The 23,259-nt window shown below is 41.2% G+C and overlaps 1 protein-coding gene across 1 annotated transcript in view; it reads left to right on the plus strand.

Annotated features, from left to right (window-relative positions):
• PTPRT (protein tyrosine phosphatase receptor type T) overlaps positions 1-23,259 on the plus strand; it is a 329,075-nt gene that overhangs the window by 293,411 nt on the left and 12,405 nt on the right. Inside the window, 8 exon segments of the mRNA XM_062589625.1 lie at positions 5,403-5,490; positions 13,887-13,963; positions 14,481-14,517; positions 15,406-15,503; positions 17,354-17,470; positions 18,833-18,987; positions 21,550-21,685; positions 22,595-22,744. Coding sequence (XP_062445609.1) covers positions 5,403-5,490; positions 13,887-13,963; positions 14,481-14,517; positions 15,406-15,503; positions 17,354-17,470; positions 18,833-18,987; positions 21,550-21,685; positions 22,595-22,744 — 858 coding nt within the window.

The raw sequence follows: 23,259 nt of genomic DNA on the forward strand, positions 1-23,259 counted from the left end.
GGTAGTAAATATTTAGCAGATGCTGAACTCCGTGAAGGGTTTGGAGGTCCTTAGTCCCATTCTTAGCTACAGCAGTGCAAACCAGGCTCTAAGAAAAGGAAGGGTTTTGGCTTTAGCTTTCTCTCTGTTCTAGCCCCAAATACTCTGCAGCAATTCATCACATTAAACAACAGCTTAATTGCCTGCACGCAGGACTGTAAAAGCAAAGCCAGGAACCTTGTGTAGCTGAAACGATGATGGAGTTGTCCCATATGTTCAAACCTCAGACTCAGAGTATGTTCGACTGACCTGCTCTTCCAGCTCCAACGTGAAAAGAGGCCACAAGCAGGCTGGGAAAAAAAAAAAAAAAAAAAAGCCCCAAAAGCTGGAATGGTCAGGAACATAACCTACATAACCTGAAAGCAGAGACAAGAAGAAACATGGCATCAGGGCAGTTGAAAGAGAGTATACATTTAGAGGGGGACAGAACAGAAGAGGGAAATATTATCAAACATATCTGAGACTTAGCTGTAGTGAGTGATAATGATAATGAGTGAAATAAGCTTGTGGGAAGGCATTAAGTAATAATATGCATGGTTGCACTAAAACTATTTAAAAATAACATAACAGCTGTGAAAAATACATAATTTAATGAAAGCAGCTCACTTTTTAACCCTGCCTATACAAGTCCTTGGGGTTTGTCTCTCTGGTGCTGGTTTATGCTGCTGTTGAGAGACAGTCTTTTCCTGGCTGTCAGTGAATATTTTTTGATCAGGTGGCATAAAAAACTGCCATAACAAATGTTTCTAGAAACTGTATGTTACCAGGGTCTAGTCACTCATGCCCCCAATTAAACTATCAATACAAAGAGCTGTGTTTAATAATGAAAAGAGTAGTAATTCTCATAGAGGATTTGCTTAGCTCCCCTCCTTAGCCTCCACTTCCATGAATAGAATCATGGAATCAGTAAGGTTGGAAGGGACCTCTGGAGATCATCTAGTCCAACCTCCCTGCTCACAGGGTCACCTAGAGCATGTTAGACAGGGTTGCATCCGGGCAGGCCTTGAATATCTCCAGAGAAGAAGACTCCACAGCCTCTCTGGGCAACCTGTTCCAGTGCTCTGTCACTCTCACCCAAAACTGCATGCAGCTCACTTACAGATGCCATAAGATCTAGTTCTTGATGTTCAAAAAGAAAACAGGTGCTGGCATATATGTAATTTTCTGGCACTGGCTTTGGTAATTATCAAAATAACACATTAGCATGAAAAATGTCAATGCAACTTTCAGCTCCACAAGTTCTGCCTTTTGCAGAAAGTGCTATCCACATATGTATGTAATGATGATGACATTATATAGATTTGCATAATTCCTTTCTTTACAAGAAATAGCCTGGAGAATTCTGAAATCACACGCAACAGCCTACCCTTCAATCAGAGGTAATTATCTTAAATGGCAGTCATTTTAGGTGGTGGAATTTGGCGTGCAGAACATGGGATGCAGGAAGCACTTCAGCTCCACTTCTCAACCACAAATAGCAATACCACAATTTTAGGGAGGATGTTGGAGGTCGTTAAAATTCGTGGAAGGTAGCAAGGGTAGTTTTAAGTTGGCAGAAAGCAACCTCTCATACTGGAATCTGGAAGAACAGAAAACCTGTTTTGCAAAATGTTTGGTAAGATCTTTAATAAGAAACGACCTAAAGCTTTGCTTTATGTCTCTTTTAAAATGTATTTTCATAAGCTGGTATCAGTGTGTCTTCCAAATATGTTTTTTTTAAAGGAGTTGGTTTTCTCCTTCGTTGGAAACTACTAGCATAAATTACAGCTTATTTAGTGACGTTACCGAAGAGACTATCACACGTGGCAGTCTCTCATCTCTGCCCATTCCCACATCTTGAAGCTACCAAGGAATTACACCTCATGTTTGTTTGAAAAATACCTTCACCTCTGTAACATTAGAGCAAAGGTAGCATATTTTACCAAGGGCATCCAGAGGAATATTCCCGGATCCTGTAGCTCATGCACAGCTGCAGACGAAGGTAAAAGCCAGGGTGTGACCATGTGCCCGCTGTTGCTGTTGGTGCGAGGCGATACCGAACCTGTATGCACAGACGTGGGCATCCCTGGGGAGGTTATTTGGGACGTGCCTGCCGTATCTGTGGCCAGAATGTGACAAAATGTGGCCTAGGTGCAAACCTTTAAGCAGGACTTGTTCACGTGTCACCAGTTCATTTTTCAGCGCCTACCGACTCTGATTTGTTGCGAGCTACTAGACTAGTCCTAGATTTACTGTGAGCACCGATTACCTGCTATGGAGATAATAAGCTTAAGCCTCCAAACTCATTTTCGAATATGATTTAGGATGTCATCAAAGTGCATTCCTCCTGCCGCGTAGCTGAGATCGTTCAGTTACTTGGGTTTTCGCAGTTCCTTCCTCAAGCATTTTAGCACTGACAGTCTGTGGCATATCAAAGGGAATGTCTCAGTCTTAACCCTTTCCCTTCTGAGGGGCTGCACATCCTCTCTCTGGTCTGAAGACTAGATCCTGCAAGGGAGAGGGCTGCGTGGCAGGGCCTGAGCAGAGCAGCAACGCTTGCAAGTGATGCTGTTGCCAAAGGCTTTACGGAGTCAAACTGCAGCACTGGGACGGATGAGTACAAATGAAGGACTCAAGGCGTCTTCCTTAAATGAAAAACAAACGGCAAACTCACCAAATGCATCCATTGGAAATTTAAATTGGTTTGCGCTAAGCCTCAATTTAATGTGAGCACTTTGGTCACATCTGGGCTGCGATGCTTAAAAGCCTGATTGAGATGAAGCTGACTTCTTTTAGAGAACCCCCCTGTCATTTCAGAAAAAATTAGATCCATTTAGTCCAAAAGCATCATTATAACATGCATTCCACAACTGGGAAGATGATACAAATTTTTCAAAACTTCTGTAGCAGAATAAAAGTAAGAAAAACCTAAGAACTGAGTTGAGTCTTTTGAACACTGGAATATTGCAGTTTACAAATCAAGCAACAACAAAAGTATTTACTGCAGGAAGCTTAAGAATATAAAATAAGGAGCAAAGAAAAGATACTTGGATGATCCATGCTGGTTTACCCATGCTGATAATGCAGAGAGAAACAGAAATATTACCCCTGTTTGATAGCATATAAATATTTATTTTACACTCCGAGATTCAAGGGATGAAACTTCAGGTGTGCCCCTCTTTTTCTGGATGCAGTAGAATTATAAGTGATATTCTTGCCTTTGTGTTTCTGCTGCAGTTTCAGCTCTTGGTGCTGCATTTTTGGTGATCTCACTGAAGAGCTGCTGCTGTACCACCTGTGCACGTGCAGTTACTCCAGTTTGTTCATCTGCTGTGCATAAAAGTGGTGGAATAAGCTACCCTTTTGCAAAGGGAGTGTGTATTCCTCAGCTGTCAGAAGTACACCCTATCTCTTCCAAAAGAGATGGATAGTTTGGTGCAAAGTAGAGATTTTGATGTTTCTTGAGATGAACATTCCCAGACTTTTTGTTAAATCTTCGGAGGCTGTATCAGCCAAGTATCAAAACACCAATTTCAGGGGAGAAGTTCATGTTTAAGTCACGTGACAGGACCCAGGATTTATTGGGCCTGGATGGATTTTCTTTGGCCAAGATAGACTTCCGTGTGCATGGCAGTGATGAGAGAGAACTTTTCTTTTCAGATGTCTGTGATTACATGTCTAATGACTGCTGCCATTCACTGGTCAATCTGCTGCAACTCAATATTAGTAGTAGAAAAAATAAGGCACCTTTTTCCTCAATCTTTGAAGATGAAAATGAACCTACCTCACCTCTTTTCTTTTATTCAGGGATTTTTTTTTTTTTTGTGCACTTGTACTTTTTTTTGTGGAGGAGATGAAATGCTATTTGGAAACAGCTGTCTGTGAAAGGAAATACGTGTGTGATCAAAGCCCTCACCAATTACGGATTTATTACTCTTTCTCCTGGGCTTTTGAATAGGAGCTCACTGTCCTGGCATTTGTTGACGATGCTCAGGGCAGCATTGCGGTGCCTGACATTTTCCAGCCTCAAACCCCTTTGGGGGGAATTCACCATGATCTGGTGTGCCAGGGCGTTGCTTGTATTAAGTTTAATTGTAATAACGTCAGTGTTGTAGATCGTAAGAATTGTGTCCCTCCGCTATTGCATTCAGGCACTATAATAGACCTAGATGGCTCATGAAGATGCAGATAAATTCATTTTCCAGTAGAGCTATGTCAAACTACCTGCTGCTAGCTAAGGACGATATGATTCTGCAATGAATGCATTATAAAAACCCATTATTCCTTAGGGATTATAAGTAATACAATTTGTGACATTGCGGTTGTTTTTAGCAAGATAGGATCACATTAGGGAGGAGATCTTGGAAGAGGCAGATCTGCAGAAAAAGAATTGATGGAAGCTATTCTTTTTCTCACCTATGTTTGCAATGCAAATAAACATTCAGATTGGCTACGGTGAATGACAGCTGTCTTCCGATTGTGACTTTCCCTTCCATCACACCTGGAACAGGATCCAGCAGCTTTGGCTGCATTGATCTACTTGTATCCCCAATGATCCTGAGAGATCCCGGAGGGGGATCGTCCTGTTCATGGCCACATCCCAAGGAAGATGAGACCATCCTCCAGCTCGGTCCCGAAACAGCTGCCTTTTTCCTGGCTCTGGCTTTAAGATCCTCCTCAGCATGACTCAAGGGGAGAGTGTGGCTCATTTGGTTTTATTCAGCATAGTTGCAGGACCAAGCTGGAGAAGCTTTGTTTGCTACCAGGGTTTCCTTGCCCCATCCTTTTGCCTCTAAAAGGGTAGATTTTAGGATAACAACCATTTATTTTTACAGCCTGTATGTTTTACCTCCTTTTGCATCCCTTCCATAGAAATGATTCAACACGCTGCATTTTTTTTTCTTAAAGAAAAACAACCAGTGGTTTGTGTTGTGTGATTAACGAAGACTTGCATCACCCTTTTGTTAAAATAGAAATAGGTGAAACCACTATATATATTTTCAACTTAAGTATCAAAGACTGAGCCCGGTGTTTCAGCGTTCTGGGTTTTCTCGGAGGTATGGGTGTGAAATCTCTGCAGATCCAATTCTGCAGGGGAAATGCAGCTTGTCCTGGGACTGTACAGCCAGAACAAATTTGTCGGCTTCTTACGAGTCTCAGGTTGCAGGAGGGAAATGATTCTTAGCCAGCAAAAGCCCAAAGATGCAAATGGTCTGCGCCAGGCTCTGCTTTTTGCATTATTAGCTGTGCCCTTTCCAAGCTGTGGTTGCTTGGGCGACCACTGAATTATGCAGTGCCTTTATTTCTGCCCTGCTGTGTCATGTTAATCCACCTGAAGGCACTGGCAGATTTTTATAAACCCTCCACTGTTGTTTATTTTGCAGGCACTACCTGAGGGGCAGACGGCATCCTGGGATACAGCCAAGGAAGACGAAAATCGCAATAAGAATCGATACGGAAACATAATCTCCTGTAGGTGTAAATTCACATTAAATTGAGCTTCCTATATGAGTTTATAAGCAATTTGTGAGAAAGGGTATGTTTGAGAACCTCACTAAAAAAATGGCACATGGTGTCATGCATTCACTGTTTGCTGCAGGCTACGTTCCTTTCTGTGGTTTTTTGTTTTACATGTTTTCATTGTTTTACATTTGTTGTACATGTCTTCACAGTTACATATTTATGAGTTCTGTCAGTTTAGGTTTAACATTTGCAGTTTAAGGGCTAAATCCTCTTGTCAGGTTTCCATGATGGATCATGATACCCATTATCTGGGTGCTGTTACTACATAGCACAGAATTTTCCGCACCCCAAATGGGAGCAGGGCAAATGGAAATGAAGCTGTATCAGATTTTTAGATACGGCTCAGAGACAGGGTTTTCTCTTTGCTCGAGGACTGGTAACCAGTAGAGCACTTGCTGCTTGTCTGCAGAGGGCTGCTTGGTTTTGTAGGGCAAGCTTTGATTCTGCTTCATAATCCCAGTGAGGCTGTTGAAAGTGCACTAAATGCTCCTGTGTTTTCTTTCTTTCAATAAGCGATTACTGTTGCAGTTACAGGGACATGAATACATTGTAGAATGGCAGGGCAGGGAAGGACTCCATAAAAACATTTAGGACAGTCGTACAGTCATATTCTCCAAGTCAGGACTAGCTCCGCCACTGTCATTTTTATCAGATGTTTGTGAAGCCTCTTGCTGAAGATCTCCAAAGTTGAGTTTTCCACAAGCTCTTCAGGCAGCTTAGCCCAGCGTGTTGTTATTCCCATGATGACTGGAGGGGGGAGGTGTCAGAAATCATTCATTTTAAGGGCTTCTGGGCAGCTGCAAATTGAATAACTGAGACCAGAGGACAAGAAATAAGAACCTAAATGGATGCACCATAGGTTTATAGGACAGTGTAGATATATGGAACACTGTTCCAAATAAGAGCAAAAACAAGTCACAGAGAGTGATATATTTAGTACTGTATTTTTCCCCAAGGTAAAAATATATTCCCCGTAGAACAAACAGACTTTGCTAAAGGGATAAAATGGGAGGGAACAGAGTCAGTGTGGCACATTAGGAATCGTTGTGCACACTTGGTCACAAACAAAAGTGATCTCATACATTTCTTAACTTTCCTCTCTGTTTCTTTTATGATCTGAAAGAAGTGATTTCATGTTTCAGGGCCATGGAATAGAGCAAATCAGTTCAGAGACCTCATAGTAAAGGTGAATGATTCTAGAATTGAAGGTCAGAAATTTAGCATCTCTGATTTGATCTCATTTCTTCTGCTAGCTTTCTGTGCTGCTTGTGAGCTGGTCACCAGCACCTTCTGTCTTTGTTTCTTCATGTGAAAGATGAAACTAATAATACTTGGATTATTAGTGTAAAAATATGTCCCTTGACTGTCAAAAGGCTTGGCCTCTCTGTAAGCTTCCTTTGTAGAGAGGTGCCACTAAGCAGTGGTTCAACCTAGCCATCTCGATGATTAGCTTAGATTAAGTTAGTCTTGAGTGAGATGAATCTTCCATCTAACAACTACATGTTATTTTGAAGAAGGAAGTGCCTTAGTATGGTATAAGGAAGAGCACAGGAAAGACTCTTTGTTTCTTGGCGTTACTTTGAAGAGGTAGTTGGTGTAATGTAAAAGTGGAGGTGAAAAGAGACAAGATCGTGTACAATAGTCAGCATCTAATTTAGGTTGAAAGTGGCCACAAAAATTGAACTCCAAGTGAAATGCATGAGAAGGAATTAAGGAAGCAAAATCAAGCAAGATAAACGGGGCATGACCCAGAGGGAAGGTGTTCACAAAGATGAATTGTTGTCTGACAGAGAGTGATGCTTGCCTTCTAGCTGTAAATATAAATACAGTGGGAATATGGATAGGATTTGATGTGCTTGTAAAAGGAAATACGGAACATAATCAAAGCTAACAAGAGGTGTCTGCACAATATAAAGCATGAGAATAGAAGCTCGAGTCGGAGGGCTGTTGGAAAAGATTTCAGAGTGAGGTGGAGAGGAAGATAGGTAAGAAAAGCAAAGGTTGTAAAAGAGAGGAAGGAGGCCTAAGACTTTAAGTTAAATAGCAAGGTTGGATGAGTTTTATTCCCTTCAAATTTATGTGAAATAAAGCGTTTGAGGAGGAGACAGTAGCCCATCTAAAAGACAGCAAGGAGAGTTTAGTAACGCGTAGTGAAGCGTGATAAAGTGAAATGGAAGGAAAGCATGTCTTCTCTTGTATGAGGCTGGGGAGAAAGGAGAAATGATGCCTAAGAAAGTGGGGGAAGCTTTTAGCAGACATTTTTTGAAACCAGTGGGAAACTTGTCAGTGATGCCATGGGCTATGTTCTGAGCCTAACCTTACATTCATGTCTCCTTTACTAAAGGGGTAAAATGGGAGGGAACAGTGTGGCACATTAAGAGTTGTTGTGCACACTTGGTCACAAGCAAAGGCGATCCAGGCATTTAGACTGTTAAGTTAGGGGACATACATTCATGCGTGGAGCACTCCTGACATGTACCAAACACATTTTCATCAGGATGTAATAGCACCCTTACACAATTCCAGCTTTGGCCGTGGAACCAGCATGAGCCATTTGATCCTGACGGAACAAGAATTTAAATTCAGGTATTGAAAACCATATGTTAGGGCTGATGGATACTGGACAGCCATGGTGAGAAAGTTATCTACCAGCGGCTGCAGTGGCTGGACCCTGTGCAGGATTCACAACACGTACCAGAAGTTAATGGTGCCACAAACAATTCTAACTGCAATATCTCTTACTTTTTTTACTCTGGATTTTCTGCTCCTGTAGAAAATGAACAGCTCCTATTAAAGTCTCTGGGAGGTTCCCTTGTACTGTGATAAGAAGATCAGATATTTAGAAGGGAGAAAGGGGGAGTTGAATGCTTATTATGGTTTCTCTCCCCCTTAGCTCTGCTACCGATGGGCTAAGTTGGGCAACTTGCCTGAGTAAAGGTGACAACAGGACCCAGAATAGAGGATATTTAGTAGAGCTGAAAATAGACTGGCTCTCTTTGGATAGATCCTGAAAATGAATTGTGCTCAGTGGGTACAAACTGTGCAAAACCCTGACTGGGGAGAGAAGGTGCAGAACAGTTGCACCCTTTTCTTAGTGCTTTGTTACTCTAGAACTGCAGTTGCTGTAGAAACCAGAGTTTGCACTGGTTATTTTTACCGTTTTATTTTGTAAAAGGCTGCTGATGGCGATTAACCTTATTTATTTAACCGCAGTTGCCATTTCATCACTCCTGGAACAAGAACTCACAAATCCTATTTGGGGAATGAATTGAAAAGTCAGGTTTTGAGCTAACTTTTGTAACTGCTTCAGAGAATTGTGTTGAAATGTGCGTTTGTAAGCTCTTGCAATAAGTAGCATTGCTCAGTGAATCACGGCAGATTAGATCTTGTCTTTATGCCCTCTTGGGTAACAGTACACTAACAGGACTGTTTTACTCGGCTCATTGCTTTCCTAATGCTATATTAACACCATGCCTCTCTATGAAAACCTAGATCTTGTTGCCAACCCCAACATCTGCCATTCCTGCATTTGCAAACCCAAACCGCAGATGAGGCTTAGCTGCTTGCAGAGGGGAGAAGCAGGAAAGCTCTAAGCTCCTCCGTGTTGTAAAACCAGGCTTCTCAGGGTTCCCTTCACTCTACAGTGCTGATGTGCTTTTAGAGAGAAGAGAAAGTTGAGGAGTGGGTTGGAGTATGTATGACCGCCGAGATTCACTACTGATGCTGGTAAGATGGTTTCTCTCTGCTGACTGTAATTGCACAGATTTTCCCACACTTGAGGGAACTGCCTTACTAGTATTTCTGTTGTATTGGCAGGGCCCATGGGCTGTGCTCCTGGGCTTTGGGTATAAAAATTGCAAACACCACACAGTTATGGCGACGCAAGATTTTTCTTTGGAGATGAGTTTAGGGGGACCAGGGTACATAATGGATCCATTCATGTACTGAGCTTAAATTACTTAAAGACCTAGATTTTGAAGCCTTCAAAGTGCATCAGCAAGTGTTAGCTAGAGGGAGAATATTGAGCATGTGGGCTTAGGTGCCCCATGATACGGAAAATGCCCACAAGTTATTTGAGACCCTTAGTGTTCAGTTCCATCACATTTCTTTCATCTTCTCCAAATGTAGAACCATTACACATAAGCATGAAAACTCTCCACTGAGATCTGGGAAACAGGGACATCAGACTTTGTTTTGCTTTGATTTATAGGAGCACTTGTCTTTCCCTTTCTATTGCCCTTTTGATTTGAAGATGATATTTCAGGAGGAGCTCAGCTCAGCTCAATTCTCCCATCTATGCTGGAGCCCTGCCACCTTCCCAGTTGTGCCATGATTTTAAAGTCATGTAATGGTCCATTAAAAGCTACTGAGTTGATGACAAAGGACAATGGTGAAACTTGTCTCATTTTCTTCATGCTCTGATTGACATACGCTTTCTGTTGGAAGATTGTGAATTAATCTCAGAATTTTGTGGAGGAAAAGACAGATATCAGTGAGATTTCCAGAGCTCTTGGCGGAAACATGGGTTGATTGCACTCCTCATCCACAGACAAGGATAATACATAAAGCAAAAAACAAAACAAAAAAAGGCAATATGGGATTTAGAATCAAATCTTACTTTCTCTTCCAAGCATTCTGATTTCATGGTTTCTTGAGTAGTTCTTGCTTATCTCCACAATGTCCACATTGCGTGATCCCAAGAGGGTGACATTTAGCACACTTACTTATTGCCTGGTTCTAAAGGCATCGTCAAGAATCACTGGGGACAGAGAGGGGAGGAGAGCATGCCCAGGAGGGGACCTCATCCTTTCCCACCACAACTGTCTTGATATCTGCCACTCCAGGTATCTGTGTTTCTCCACTGACTATGCAGCTAGTCTTGACCAGCAGTCTAGACTAGCTGCAAAATATTTAGATGGCTAAAGTTGTGGGAGACGAATCTAGTGCTGGAGTCAGTCAAAATAAGATGTGGCAAAATTGCACTGAAATTTAAAATGATCACTAATGGGAATTTTGACAGAAGTTTGAAACAATAACAATTTTATGCTAAAATGGGAGCATGATGCTTTTCAGTGAGTTTCTTGCCATTTTTGAAATCTGTTTTAAGACCAATTTTCAGTCAAAGTGCTCTTCATTTCCATAAAAATTTAGTTTTGCTAACTTGCGTATGGACTATAGTAAATAGGGAGAAATAAAATAATATAAAAAATAGTTTTCCATTTCTCTATAGTCCTAACTGTTACAGACATGATTTTTTTTCTTCTATTTTCCTGCATATTTTTAAACTTCTCATCATCCGTCTGTAATGTATGGTGATTTTTTGATGTGTAATGAATTTTCAGATGAGTTGAACTACGCTTTCTGTTCAGTGTGCCAAATATGTAGTCTTCTTGGGTAGCTGAGTCCACTAGAAAGGGCACAGAATCAGGAATGCTTTCTAACCATTGGGGGAAGATGTAATGAAGATATTTACTTTTTTTTTTTAAATTTAAAAAGCCCTTTGAAATCGAAAGATGAAAAAACTCCATACAAGGCTATTAAAATTACTGTTCTTAGCATAATAAGCTGTGTTGTTTTTCCCCTGCTCCATCAAAAAAAAAAAAAAAAAAAAAAAAAACGAATTCCAAATGAACTTCCAAGTTTGGGAGGAAAAAAGTGATTTAAAAGAGAAATTATTTCATGAACTTTTATCTGGCTTATACTCCTAAACATACAAACAAGATTAAAGGCACCATTAAGTCATCATTAATATTTGGTGTGCTTAATATATATACAGAGGATTTCTGCTGCACTATTTGCACTTATAAGTGAAATGAATCTCCCATAGGAAGTAATCTCATTTTTGTAAAATGTGCTGCAAAATATTATGTATTCTGTCCTCCTAAAGCAAAGTTTAGATGAAAGTATATTTCACTTGGTCCCAAAATATAATTGGATCTAAGCCCAAATGTCTCTTTTCTATTAAATGTCATTCATTTCTAATGGTTGTCTCATCGTTTACTGTGCTCACAGATAGAATAACCATATGCGGCTTAAAGAAAAAAAAAGTTGTTTTTATAGCTGCAGTGCTGTATTTTTTTTTCCATAATTGCCTTAAATATATAGACCTCTTTTTAAATGCTTAGACCTCTTTTGTAGTCTCCCACTCAAGACTTTCACAGAGAGTTCCTCTGAGGAGGTATTCACCCTCTCTCATTTAAGTGTCTAGCTTAAGAGTGGTTCAAAGAGGTGAATTTAATCTTTGAGTTTAGTATCTGTTAAATGAGATGTAGGTTCTTCCTTGAGAGCTGTGCACCTATCAATGCACCTGAGCTATGCACCACCTGCAGACAGCGTCTTTGGGCCACTTACGGGTTGTCCTAGAGTCTGCTGGGGCTCTTCCTACCTGTCCTAAGGGCATTTTTAGTGTCATCCCTTTTCAGGTGCGTGGTTGCAATACGTTAGACTTCTCTAACTTCTCATCTGCTGGCATCGCAAGAAGAATTAGTAAAAATTCTCTCCCTCAACCATTATCTCTAGGGATTTTTTTTTTTTTTTTGATCTGCATGATCCTTAACTAGCTTGGTTTCCAGCGTTGAGTTGCAAGTGTGAAAGTGTCTACAGGAGTTTTTGTGTATTTTATATAAGTCCAGTTTAATCAGCTCTTTGTCTGTCTTTGTGAATTGCTTTATGTGTAAATTCTTTTGCTGTCTGTCTAACCACCGAGTTTACCGATTTACCTAGTACGTTTGCCTTGGGCACAGGTGATCATCCAGAGCTGGGAACAAGATCAGCACTTTGAGAAATACATCTGCTCTCAATGCATTTACAGAAGTTATATTTAATAATATAAATATAATGGAGCCTATATGATGGTTTCACCCGTGTAACCATTTTTGAATGCAAGTGGGGTGTTTGATAAATATAACAAGGTGGTGGTGATTTTTGGTGTGAAAACTTCACCCAAAGAATGAACAGAGTATGACAGTCTTTGTTGTATGTGAGTAAATGAATATTTAATACATTAAAATCTTGGTTTTCAGAACTGTGTGCCCATTAGCCTTCACAATTATTATCTAATTATACATTTATTTAAGTCATTATTAAAAACCCTTTCTGACTTAGAACAGAATCAGACCTCACATTTTTGTTTCATTGCTGCAGTTCTTTTTAATTGAATGTAAATTGTCATAAGATCTGTATTTTATAAAGTGCTTCTAAATGTTAATGTTTTATTGACTGGGAGCTGTATTCTACATAACTAGCAGAGAAAGTAAAAGTAAAATCAATGAAATCTGTGTCACGGTTTTGAAAAAATCCTTTAAAACGGAACCCAGAGTGCCTAGCCCTGGCCTTTGTAAACCAGCAGCCTTTACCAAGCAATTACTCCTTAGATACTAGTTGTGCAATTAATTGCATGCTGGTGCTGGAATTACCGGACCAAGTCGGATCACCAGGACAGCTAGATGAGCGTCGTCTTTGACACATCCCAGCATCAGCCGTGCCAGAGATGGATCAAAACATTCCCTTAGTGGAAAATTATGCTGTAATCTGCCCCGAAGTAATTTCTTTCTAGATCTGAACTGTAGTGCATGCTGGGAGATGAAAAGATTGATATCTGTTATTTTTTAGTGCCTTTTCTAAAGAAACTTTGAATGTCATCAAAAATGTGAACAGTTTTTTCCTTTTTTACTTTTTTTTCCTTCCTTCCTTCCTTCCTTCCTTCCTTCCTTCCTTTCTTCCTTTTTTTCCTTTTTTTCCTTTTTTCCTTCTTTCTTTCTTCTTCTCTTTTTCTTTTTTTTTATACCTCTGTGCCATTTTACAACTTTGCTTCAATTTGCTTTAGTATTTCCTTTCATTTTTCTGGGTTGCCTCATGTGGTATTTGCAGGATTTTATTTGCCATTTTATCCTAGTTAATCTGTTATATGTCTTCATGACCTGCTTATTTTTAGCCTGATCTTGCCTCTGTTCTGGTTCTTGCCTCAGTTTCAGTAGCCCTGAGCAAGCCAGGGAGGCAGTTGGTTCCAGGTGTAAAGATGGCTTTTTGGCTTTTGTGGTGGAGATATTTCCCTATGGAGATCCAGGCGGAGATCCCCAAACCAAGCAATGTTTGTGGTCTGTGTAAAAGCTTTTAAAAATAGATTATAGTGACAGCAGCGTCGTATGGATGTAATATGGATGAACAGTAACCTGAGGGTCTAAACATGACATCTAAAATGCAAAAAGGGGGGCAGGTAAAATAGGAATAGCTCTGATATTCTCTCATCTTAAGTACTCAATTAACCGCTTGCAATAATCAGCAGATAAAGCATCTACAAACTCCCTTTTGTTGTTACTGTTAGTATTTTTCTTTCCTTCTTTCAGATGATCATTCAAGGGTGAGATTGCAGCTGCTGGATGGGGACCCTCACTCTGACTACATAAACGCCAACTACATAGACGTAAGGCTCGTGGACGCTCCCTGTATGGCAAAGACTCCTGCTGACAAGTCCACTTAGGAATTTGGGGCATCTTAGCTAGGGAATGACTGTTAATTTGATATGAATGACAGATGAACATCATACAAACGTCATATGGTGACAGAGGGAGAAGGTTCTTGGTCTCCAGTTTATTCTTTCTTACTGATGTAGATGCATGGAGGTTTCCTATGCTTGACAGATCCACAAACATAAGTGGAATATGGGATAAATGCGCAACGGATGTGGAAATCAGTATCAGCCCCTCACAATGACATTGATAGGTATCTGAGATCTATTGAGTGCATAGAAAGGTGCAGTGCAGTAGGCATGTAAATGGACCGATATATACTTTTTTCACATGTTACAAAGTAACAGTGAAAAAGCCTTCCTCGGACATACAGAGAGTGGTCAAGTGAACAAAGTGTAACGTGCATGTCATTGTGCTTTTTCTGAAGTATGATCTCGCAGACCTTCACGTATTTTCATTTTTTTTTTCCAGGGATATCATCGGCCTCGTCACTACATTGCAACTCAAGGCAGGTTCATTCTTGTATATCTAAACACTCATTAAAACCACTGGGATGATATTTTCCTCCATCACAAGGCAAACTTATGCCATGACCCCTTCTGCTACCGTTATTTATCTTCACCTTCATGCGTTCCTTCCCCACAAATGTGACTTTCACATAAATGACCCAGTGCTTAAATTCTGCTTTGTATCTTCTTCTCTGTCTTGCCGCTCTCCAAAAAGAAAATAAGAGAGTAAAATTGGGAGTCAGAGGATGTAAGGGTACAGGGAACGCAGCTGGACAAAGAACAGAGAGGATGGAAGATGGGCAGAAGGGGAGAAGGGATCCGTGGGAGGGTTTTGTCTATGGTGGAGAAGAGCGGTAGGAAACAAGGTCAGAGAGAAGCTCTAATCTAATAAAACTCCTGCAAGTACTGGCTGTTTGGCTACTGGAGCCTGAAAATTTTCTCTGTGGGGGAACTTCAAAGATGAACTCCTTTCTGCATGTTTCCTCTGCCAGAATTTGCAAATATTTAAGTGTGAAATGGAGGGATTTTAGTCCTGCTTCAAGTACAAATCTCAGAAGAGCCTTAATTACAGAGTCACTAGGGTGCATCCATGTCCCATCATCTATACTGGCTGGCTTCCTGGAGCTGTCTCCACTATTTACGATACAGCCAGCATCTCTGTTGCCAGAACACTAGAACCTTAAAACCCCCGTGCGAGGAAGGATGAGGTTTTTGGTTTCTTAGCTCGATGCCATTCCCCCTGTGTAACCCTGAAGCACAGAGGGATACTCTGAAAGGAGGAGTGGGACTTTATGGGAACGCAGCAATGGATAGAGAAGCACTGAAACAGAGTGCCGGTACTCAATACACTCTCTTAACATGTCCTTTGGTTTTTTCTCCTGGCCCAGGGCCAATGCAAGAGACAGTGAAGGATTTCTGGAGAATGATTTGGCAAGAGAACTCTGCAAGTGTTGTTATGGTCACCAACCTAGTGGAAGTCGGCAGGGTAAGGATGCCGTTTTCCCAACAGGTAAAGCCAAACCAGTGCTGGGCATGTTCCAGGCATGCGCAGGGAGGGAAACACCTCTTGTTTGCTGTAGTTTGAGGAGTGAGGGGATGAATTATGCCACTTGGGGTTCTTCTGTGAAATGCTAGATTTTGTAATGCTTAGCTGCTTCCCTTCCAGACTAGTAAAGATCTTGTTCCTACTGTAAGTTTGGACTTCAGTAGTTATACAAATTTATGCTAGCTGAATAGCTATTTCCTTTATCACTACCCAGAGAAAAATGTACTTCTGTAGTAATTATTCTTCACCTCTCTGATTTTAATACTTCTCTAACCACAAAATTCCGGAGGAGCAAGGACATGTGACTCGTGCTGAACCTGATCAAAAGTGCTCTTTACATGGCACTTCAAAGCCTAGAGCTGAAAATTTCAGAGTATCACTATCCCAGGGTAGCATGAGACTTCGAACAGCTGGAACCAGGGGCCACCCACCAGGGTTGGCCTCCCTGGCACCCACAACTTTGCTGTCTGTGATTTGGGTGAACCAGAAGCTCCTGAGGCAGCACAGGGCAATCGCCAGAGCCCAGGATGGGAGCAGACATGAACAGTGCAAAAGGCATGGGCTGACCACTGCCGACTTACTGAGAAAAAATGCTTCTCCCAGCATATTCTCCCTGCTCCTGGTAGTCCTCAGGTTAGGAGCATTTTTAGCTAGAGACTGGAGCACTCTGAAATTTTGCCATGATATTTGTCATCTCCCATTCCTTTGGTACGAAGACAAATACAGGTGATGGATTTCTCGCAACCGTTAGTAATTCAGCAGTTTCATATTTGCTTACCTTCACATCTCGTGGTTGAATGCCTCCTGATCCTGTTGATTTGTTGTTATTTATTCTATATATTTTATCTTCTGAGGACACTTCAGTTCATGATACACTCCTCTCTGTAAAAAGAATTTATGCTGATCATTGTATTTATTAAAACCTTTCTGATCATGACTGGGACTGCAGTATGAAGCCTGCCTTTTGGTTGCTAATTGGCTTAGCTTTTAGGTGCAGTTTACTCTTTTGTGCTGCAGCAGTTAATAACTTAGTAGTTTTTGTAAGCTTTAAATAGCCCCTCTAGAGCTTCACAGGCCTGACTTGAATTTCTACTATTAGTTTTGCACGTTGACTTCCAAAAGTAGCTAAGCTTGGAGTGTATTTACATGATCACAAGATTTCTTTCTTGAGCCTCAGCTCAGGTATGTCACAGCTGGTAAAATGTCAAATTTGTGTCCACATCTGATAAGGAAAGCATAGAGTCAAACAAATGTTATGTATCAACAAGTATCACACAGTCTCTGTGAACTGAAATTCTGTAGCTAAACAGAGAGTTCAAAATTACAATTGTATTAGAAAAATCATTGATTTTAGTCAGAAGGATGGCGATAGTGACTGCCAGGTATTCTGTAAACTTGATACATGTATTTTACATGTGTTTTGTGTTCTGTAAACTTTACATATATGTATATATATGTGCATGTATGTGTATATATATATATGCTTATATATATATATGTATATGTATATAAGGAACTTTAAGGAAGATTGGATCAAAGAAGAAAAGCTAGATAAATTCTTTGCATTGCTGTTCACTACAGAGGAAACTGAATAAATCTCCTCCCTGTAGTTTCTCTCTGTAGTGGTGGAGTTTTGAGCTAACTTATGGAATAAATTTTTATAGGGTCTGAACATCAGGGGGAAGTCCAGTTTGTGTTGAGCTTCAGCTTGAAAGTGGAGTAAAGTGTAGATCAGCGCTGACTCAACTTGAGCTATTTCCTCTCAATATTTTTTTTTTGTGTGTCCCCAGGTAAAATGCGTTCGGTACTGGCCAGATGACACAGAGGTGTATGGAGATATTAAAGTCACATTAATTGAGACAGAACCATTGGCAGAGTATGTCATACGCACATTTACTGTGCAAAAGGTAAGGAACGGTCAGACGAAATCTTGGTACAGCGTTTAATTTGCCATCTGAAATGTGGACTCTGGGAAACATATCCAGACTCCTCTAGGAGGTGGAACTGTTAATGTTTGAATAGGCTTCATTCCAAAAACCTAAACTTCTGGTATAGCTTCCAGTTTTGGACAAACGATTTTTGCATGAACACCTAGATGCATGAAGGTAGAATCCGTAGTGCATAAATTCTGAAAAAATCCAAAAGCTGGCATGACAACATGCCATGAATAATAACCACTGTTTCTCAACGGCAAATTACAGGTGATAAAAGGTACCCGTTAAACTAGATGCGAGGTAGGATCCCTTTCTGATGGTGAAAAAAATATAATAAAGGCTTGACAGTAAGGCTTATCCCCAAATCTGCAGGATTTGGAAGATGTTTGTTACGCTTCATTAGAAATTGGGAATCTAAATGACAGATTATTCCAGTCTGTCCAAACCAAAGTGCAAACATCCAGTGAGTTGTTTTAAAGCTTTTTAAAATTCTTACCAAGTGAAGTTCAGCTGAGCCATACTGGGAATATTGTTGCAGTTTACTAATACACCAGCTCTATTTCCTTGAACCATTGAGAAGGTTGGTAGGAAATGCTGATGTCAAAAGCTGACAGGTCAGAGGATTTGACATTAGTCTCTCTCTAACACTGGATTCCTCATACATTTTCTGTATGGTAAAATGCTGTAGCTAACTGACACCTCTTTGTTACCCTTTGTGGCACATACACATGCTGTAGCAATAACCTGGTCTCACCACAAAGGCCAAGAGATGGGTCTGGGTACCACTTTCAGCCCGTTTCCACTGTAATCTCAAGACGGGTGTTTTTTGACAGTAGGTAGCAGAAAATCTGCTGGTTGTGCAAGACATACCTACTCTGTAGGTTTTAATTCCCCAGTCTGTTGCTTCAACACCTTTCAATTAGCATTAATGTTCACTTCATTGAAAAGGATTTGAGAGTGTGACTTGATAGTGATTTTGGAAGTATCACCAAAGGAGACTGTGAATAAGCGCAGGCCTCGTATGTTGAGACTAAAGTCACCTTGTAAAGTTCCTAATCAGCTCATACTGAACTCTAGGACAAGTTTGTCTAGGGATCTGGCGTTCACCTTCCCGGTCCTCAGCTGTGTTACTCACTTCATTTGTAATTGGAGATGCCATCTCTTACTCTTTCACCTTGAAATCTCTCAAAGTGAAAAGCAGTATATGACACATTCCTGCACATAATTAGATCTAAATGCATGTTCAGCCCTCGGCATGAGGGGAAGGGAGCAGGGATCAGAACAGGCTGACTGCAACCTGACGGAGGAAAAACAGTGGCTGTGTTGTCTCCTCAGAAAGGCTACCATGAGATCCGAGAGATTCGGCAGTTCCACTTCACCAGCTGGCCGGACCACGGCGTTCCCTGCTACGCCACGGGTCTCTTGGGCTTCGTTCGTCAAGTGAAGTTTCTCAATCCCCCCGAAGCAGGACCCATCGTTGTGCACTGCAGGTATGCAAGCAGTTTGTCTTACCTTTCACTCCATCAGCTTTTTAAGCTCTTTTCCTTTCTCTTCCAGCCCCACAATAATCAATAACATCTTGTTTGCTTGAGAGTATAGTTTGTCTCACAAGGAAACAGAGTGGAACCAAGTTCTCTGTTCCAAAGTGGCAGCTCTGGAGCTTGGCTGGCATGAACTGGAGATGATCTAAGTAGCTCGGTGAGGGCTATTAGATTGCAGAAAGTTTTCTGGTGGCTTGTACGGTCTTAGGTGTTCATAGCAGAGCTAGGAGAATGGTGAATAGCACGGCAGCCATTCGGGTCATTATTTGCAGCAAATTTCATGTGGCAGAAGGGACGACAGCTACCAAAAAAGCAGGTCTGCAAACAGGACTTTGCTTTTCTGTGTCCATGATCACTGCACTTTTGCTTTGTAGCTGGGTCAACGGTCTCATCTGCAATGTAGCTCTGTCTTCCTGGGGATGGATGCCATCTGCTGTGCATCACAGCTTCCTCCAAGCCCAGGATCTGGAAGGGGAAATTCAGTCTGAAAGTCTGTTCAGTGCCTCCCAGCTAGTAAATGAAAGGAGAATGCCTGGGGGAAACTAAGTCTGAAAGGCAATCAGACATGCTAATGATGGGAGAGCAGAGAGACACACACAGACTGGCGTCAGAGACAGGAAGGGAGCGCAAGTCTCCTGACTTGGACTGTCCTAATAATTATCAGGTATCTGTACCAATTTGCAGCATAAGGAAAGTTTTGGGGGAGAGGTTATGCTGAACTGGGTCAGAGTGTATGATCTATTACGGGGATGATATACTGAATTGCAAGATGGTAACAGACTTTGGAAAAAAACTTAGCATTGGATGTGCATAAACATCCTTTTCTCAGCTTCCCAGTGAAAACGGTTGCTTTTGTAATCCATAGGTGAAATATAGGCTTAGTATTATATGACCTCAAATGCCAAGAAAGACATTGCTACCAAAGCAGAGTTTGAGTTTGTAGCAGCTGCTTCTGCAATGCTGTGACCAGGGCTCAGTGTACGGGTCCTATAGAGGAGGTGGGGGTGCAGCATGAGCCTCAAGAGCAGAGCTGGCTGTTCCAAAATCTCACTCCAGATCAATCCACTGGCAGTTACTTCTTACTGCCAGGCTGTGAGATCAAGAAGAAAGAAAGAATACATCCCAAAACCACTTTAAAAAGGCAAATCTAGTAAATCTTACTTTTTTTTATAGTCTTCTTTTTCAGCAAGCAGTGAATCAGATTTATTATAAAATACAGCTAAGCCCCAGAGGCTGGCAGAAGGGAATTCTTCCACAGCTTACGGCTTGAATTTGCTTCTTTGGAGCTGTGACATGGGTCTGGCATTGGAAAGATTCATCATCACCAAGAAAGCAAGGAGAAGTTTTTCATCCTTCACGTTTTAATGAATAAATGCCATTTCCTCTCTGTTATTTATCTGCCTTCGAATTTTAATGACTTGCTTTAAGTAGCAATTACCAAATTCTCGCTACCAATGCCGTGCTGGATAATGCTACTGTTCGATATTTATGAAGTGCCAGGGTCCTCTAAATATAGAAATCTTATAACTATTTGTTAAAATTCTGAAAAGCTGAGAGATAAAGGGAGAGGAAATGCCGCTTATTCATTAAAATTCTGCAAATGAAAAATATCTTCTCTCTATTCAGCAGCTGATTAATCTGGTCCATTAATTTACGGTCATTCATATCTCTTTGCTTTCGACTCTGCTAGAGTTTCATGCAACTGAAGTTTCCCTGAAGTTTCCCTGATTCTAGCTGAGTTTTCCTTCTTCCTTCTTCCTCCAGAGTAGCAGGAAGACTTCTTCCTCTGTGTGTCTTTCCTGCCTAAACAGCTTGGATGATTTCCCAGGAGGGCAGGGGGACACAGTGACAGCACAGTGGGACACACTGACAACATAGTGGGAGCTGGCCCAGTTCTGACAAGCCGCAGAAGGTTCTGAAATGAGTTTTTTAGTAGCCCTGAGCTCCTTTGTCTACAGTTTTGCAGTCTGTGCCTCAAAATCACCCTGTTCTGGACCCAAAAGCTCTCTGGTGCAAAACGGAAAGGAGACTTTTGAAGTGGAGGACTGAGCATCTTTCATCATACTCACCTGGGTGAAGGTGTGGGCTTTCTAAAAAGCCCATGAGAGGGGGAAAAAAAAATGGAAAGCTTTTCTCTGCAATTGTATCTGCTTGCAAGCTGGAGGCTGCTCTCCCATATCCTGTGTGCTGACAGATGTGCGGCTGAAAAGGCCTGTAAAATCATGATGAATATTTTCTTTGAATAATTTTTCTATTAATGTTCAAGAAAACAAAACTATTTCTTGCTGCCTGGATCCTTTCCCCTTTGAAGAAATATTTCACGTCATTCTTTTAAATCCTAAGCTGATTTAGCCACATAAAAAAATTAACCCATTAGAGAGAGGAGCAGCTTCCAAAAGAAGACAGCTGTGTCTGCGCTACAGTTATTTTCTCCTCCTCAAAACCCTGCCTCTGCACGGTCCATTGATCATGCAGGCTTTAATTGTTTTGTTTTTTTTTTTCTTTTTTTAGTGCTGGGGCCGGGAGAACAGGGTGCTTTATTGCCATTGACATCATGCTTGACATGGCAGAGAACGAAGGCGTGGTAGATATATTTAACTGTGTGCGAGAGCTGCGTTCCCAAAGGGTCAATTTGGTACAGACAGAGGTAGGTACCAGCAGATCTTCTCTTACAGCGCACTGCTTTCGTGGCAGCTCCCTGGCTCACCAGGAGCCCAGCAATTCATTAAGTCAAGGCTTGCTTCCGCTGTGCTGTGATTATACAGGTCTGTCTATGGCTAATCATGGCCAGGTGTCCCCTGAATCACATTCACAGGTATCTTCTAAATGCCTCCAAGACAGGAGGGCAAATCCTGAAGTTCAGGCCTTGGCACAGCTGTTTAATTCTGTTCTCACTTCATAAAAAAACTCTCTCATGAATCCCATCCTGTCTCATTCATAAATATATTGCAGACTCACATAATACCCGTTTTATATCAATGACAAGCTTAAGAAATGAGTGAAACACTCTTGATTTCAGCTTTGAGGTCCTGATTAAGCAAGCTGCTCCATCACATACGTTTCATAGCTGCATAGACTTCCAGGGAGCTGCTATCATGCTACAGAAGTTTAACATATGTGCTTTAATACCTTCCCATCCTGAGGGTCAAGGCAATAGTCTGGAACAGAGCAGGACCTTTTAGCTCAGCTTGGCTTCATACCTCATATGTACTTCAGGAAAGAGCTTTATGCAGGTGTTATTATATACCCCAGCCATGGTCCATTCCTGACAGCAAAGGGGGCCTATCCCTGTTTTGCCCCAGAATCCAGAGATTGGTGACTTTGCATCATGCTTTTAAATTTGAAAGGAGTACGAGGCTTCATGTTCAGTGATGGATGAAATATGCTCCGAAAGCTGTCACATTGCACACTGTGTAATTTGCACATGAAACAGAGCCAGATATGCATATCGGGCATAAAGAAAGAAAAGACAACCTAGATTACTTAACTTGACTGTGATATTTCATGATCTGTTTTGAAAATATGATTTTAATGTCTTGTCCTCTACACCATCCAGGAGCAGTATGTGTTTGTCCATGATGCCATTTTGGAGGCATGTCTCTGTGGCAACACGGCCATTCCGGTCTGTGAGTTCAGATCCATATATTACAACATCAGCAGACTGGATCCACAGACCAATTCCAGCCAGATAAAAGATGAATTTCAGGTAATGTCTTACGGCCGTCTCAGTCATTGCTGTTGATGTATTAAATGTGTGTTTAATCAATTTCTTCTTATGATTGGACAATTTCCAGCAGAGTAGAGAGGGGACACTGAGCCAGGGGCTGATTTCTGGTGATTTTTGTTGGGTTACCGCTGGATCAGGTTGAGGTTCTTGTCTGAGCATAGGCTTTACAGCCTTCGGCAAAGAAACATTTCCCCATCTCTTCAACAGAGCAAGAGTATTAATGTTCACAGATAACGTTGGACTTTCTCATTCCGACAAATATATTGTTATTCATTTACTTCTATAATATATGCAGAAACATTTCTGCCTGAAGGTTCCTTATTAACTGGCTCTTGGTTTATATGCTGTTGCCAAGTCCTGACCAGTCATTCAACTCAACTTGTTAATGTCCTTTCGTACAAACGAGAAAATGAGCAGTAAGCATAACTTTTCCTAGTACTAGTTTTGAACAGACTGGAACCCTTCGTTCACTCTGTACTTTTTCACAAGTACCT

Source organism: Rhea pennata, chromosome 16 (assembly GCF_028389875.1).
Source record: "Rhea pennata isolate bPtePen1 chromosome 16, bPtePen1.pri, whole genome shotgun sequence".
Taxonomy (NCBI): Eukaryota; Metazoa; Chordata; class Aves; order Rheiformes; family Rheidae; genus Rhea; species Rhea pennata.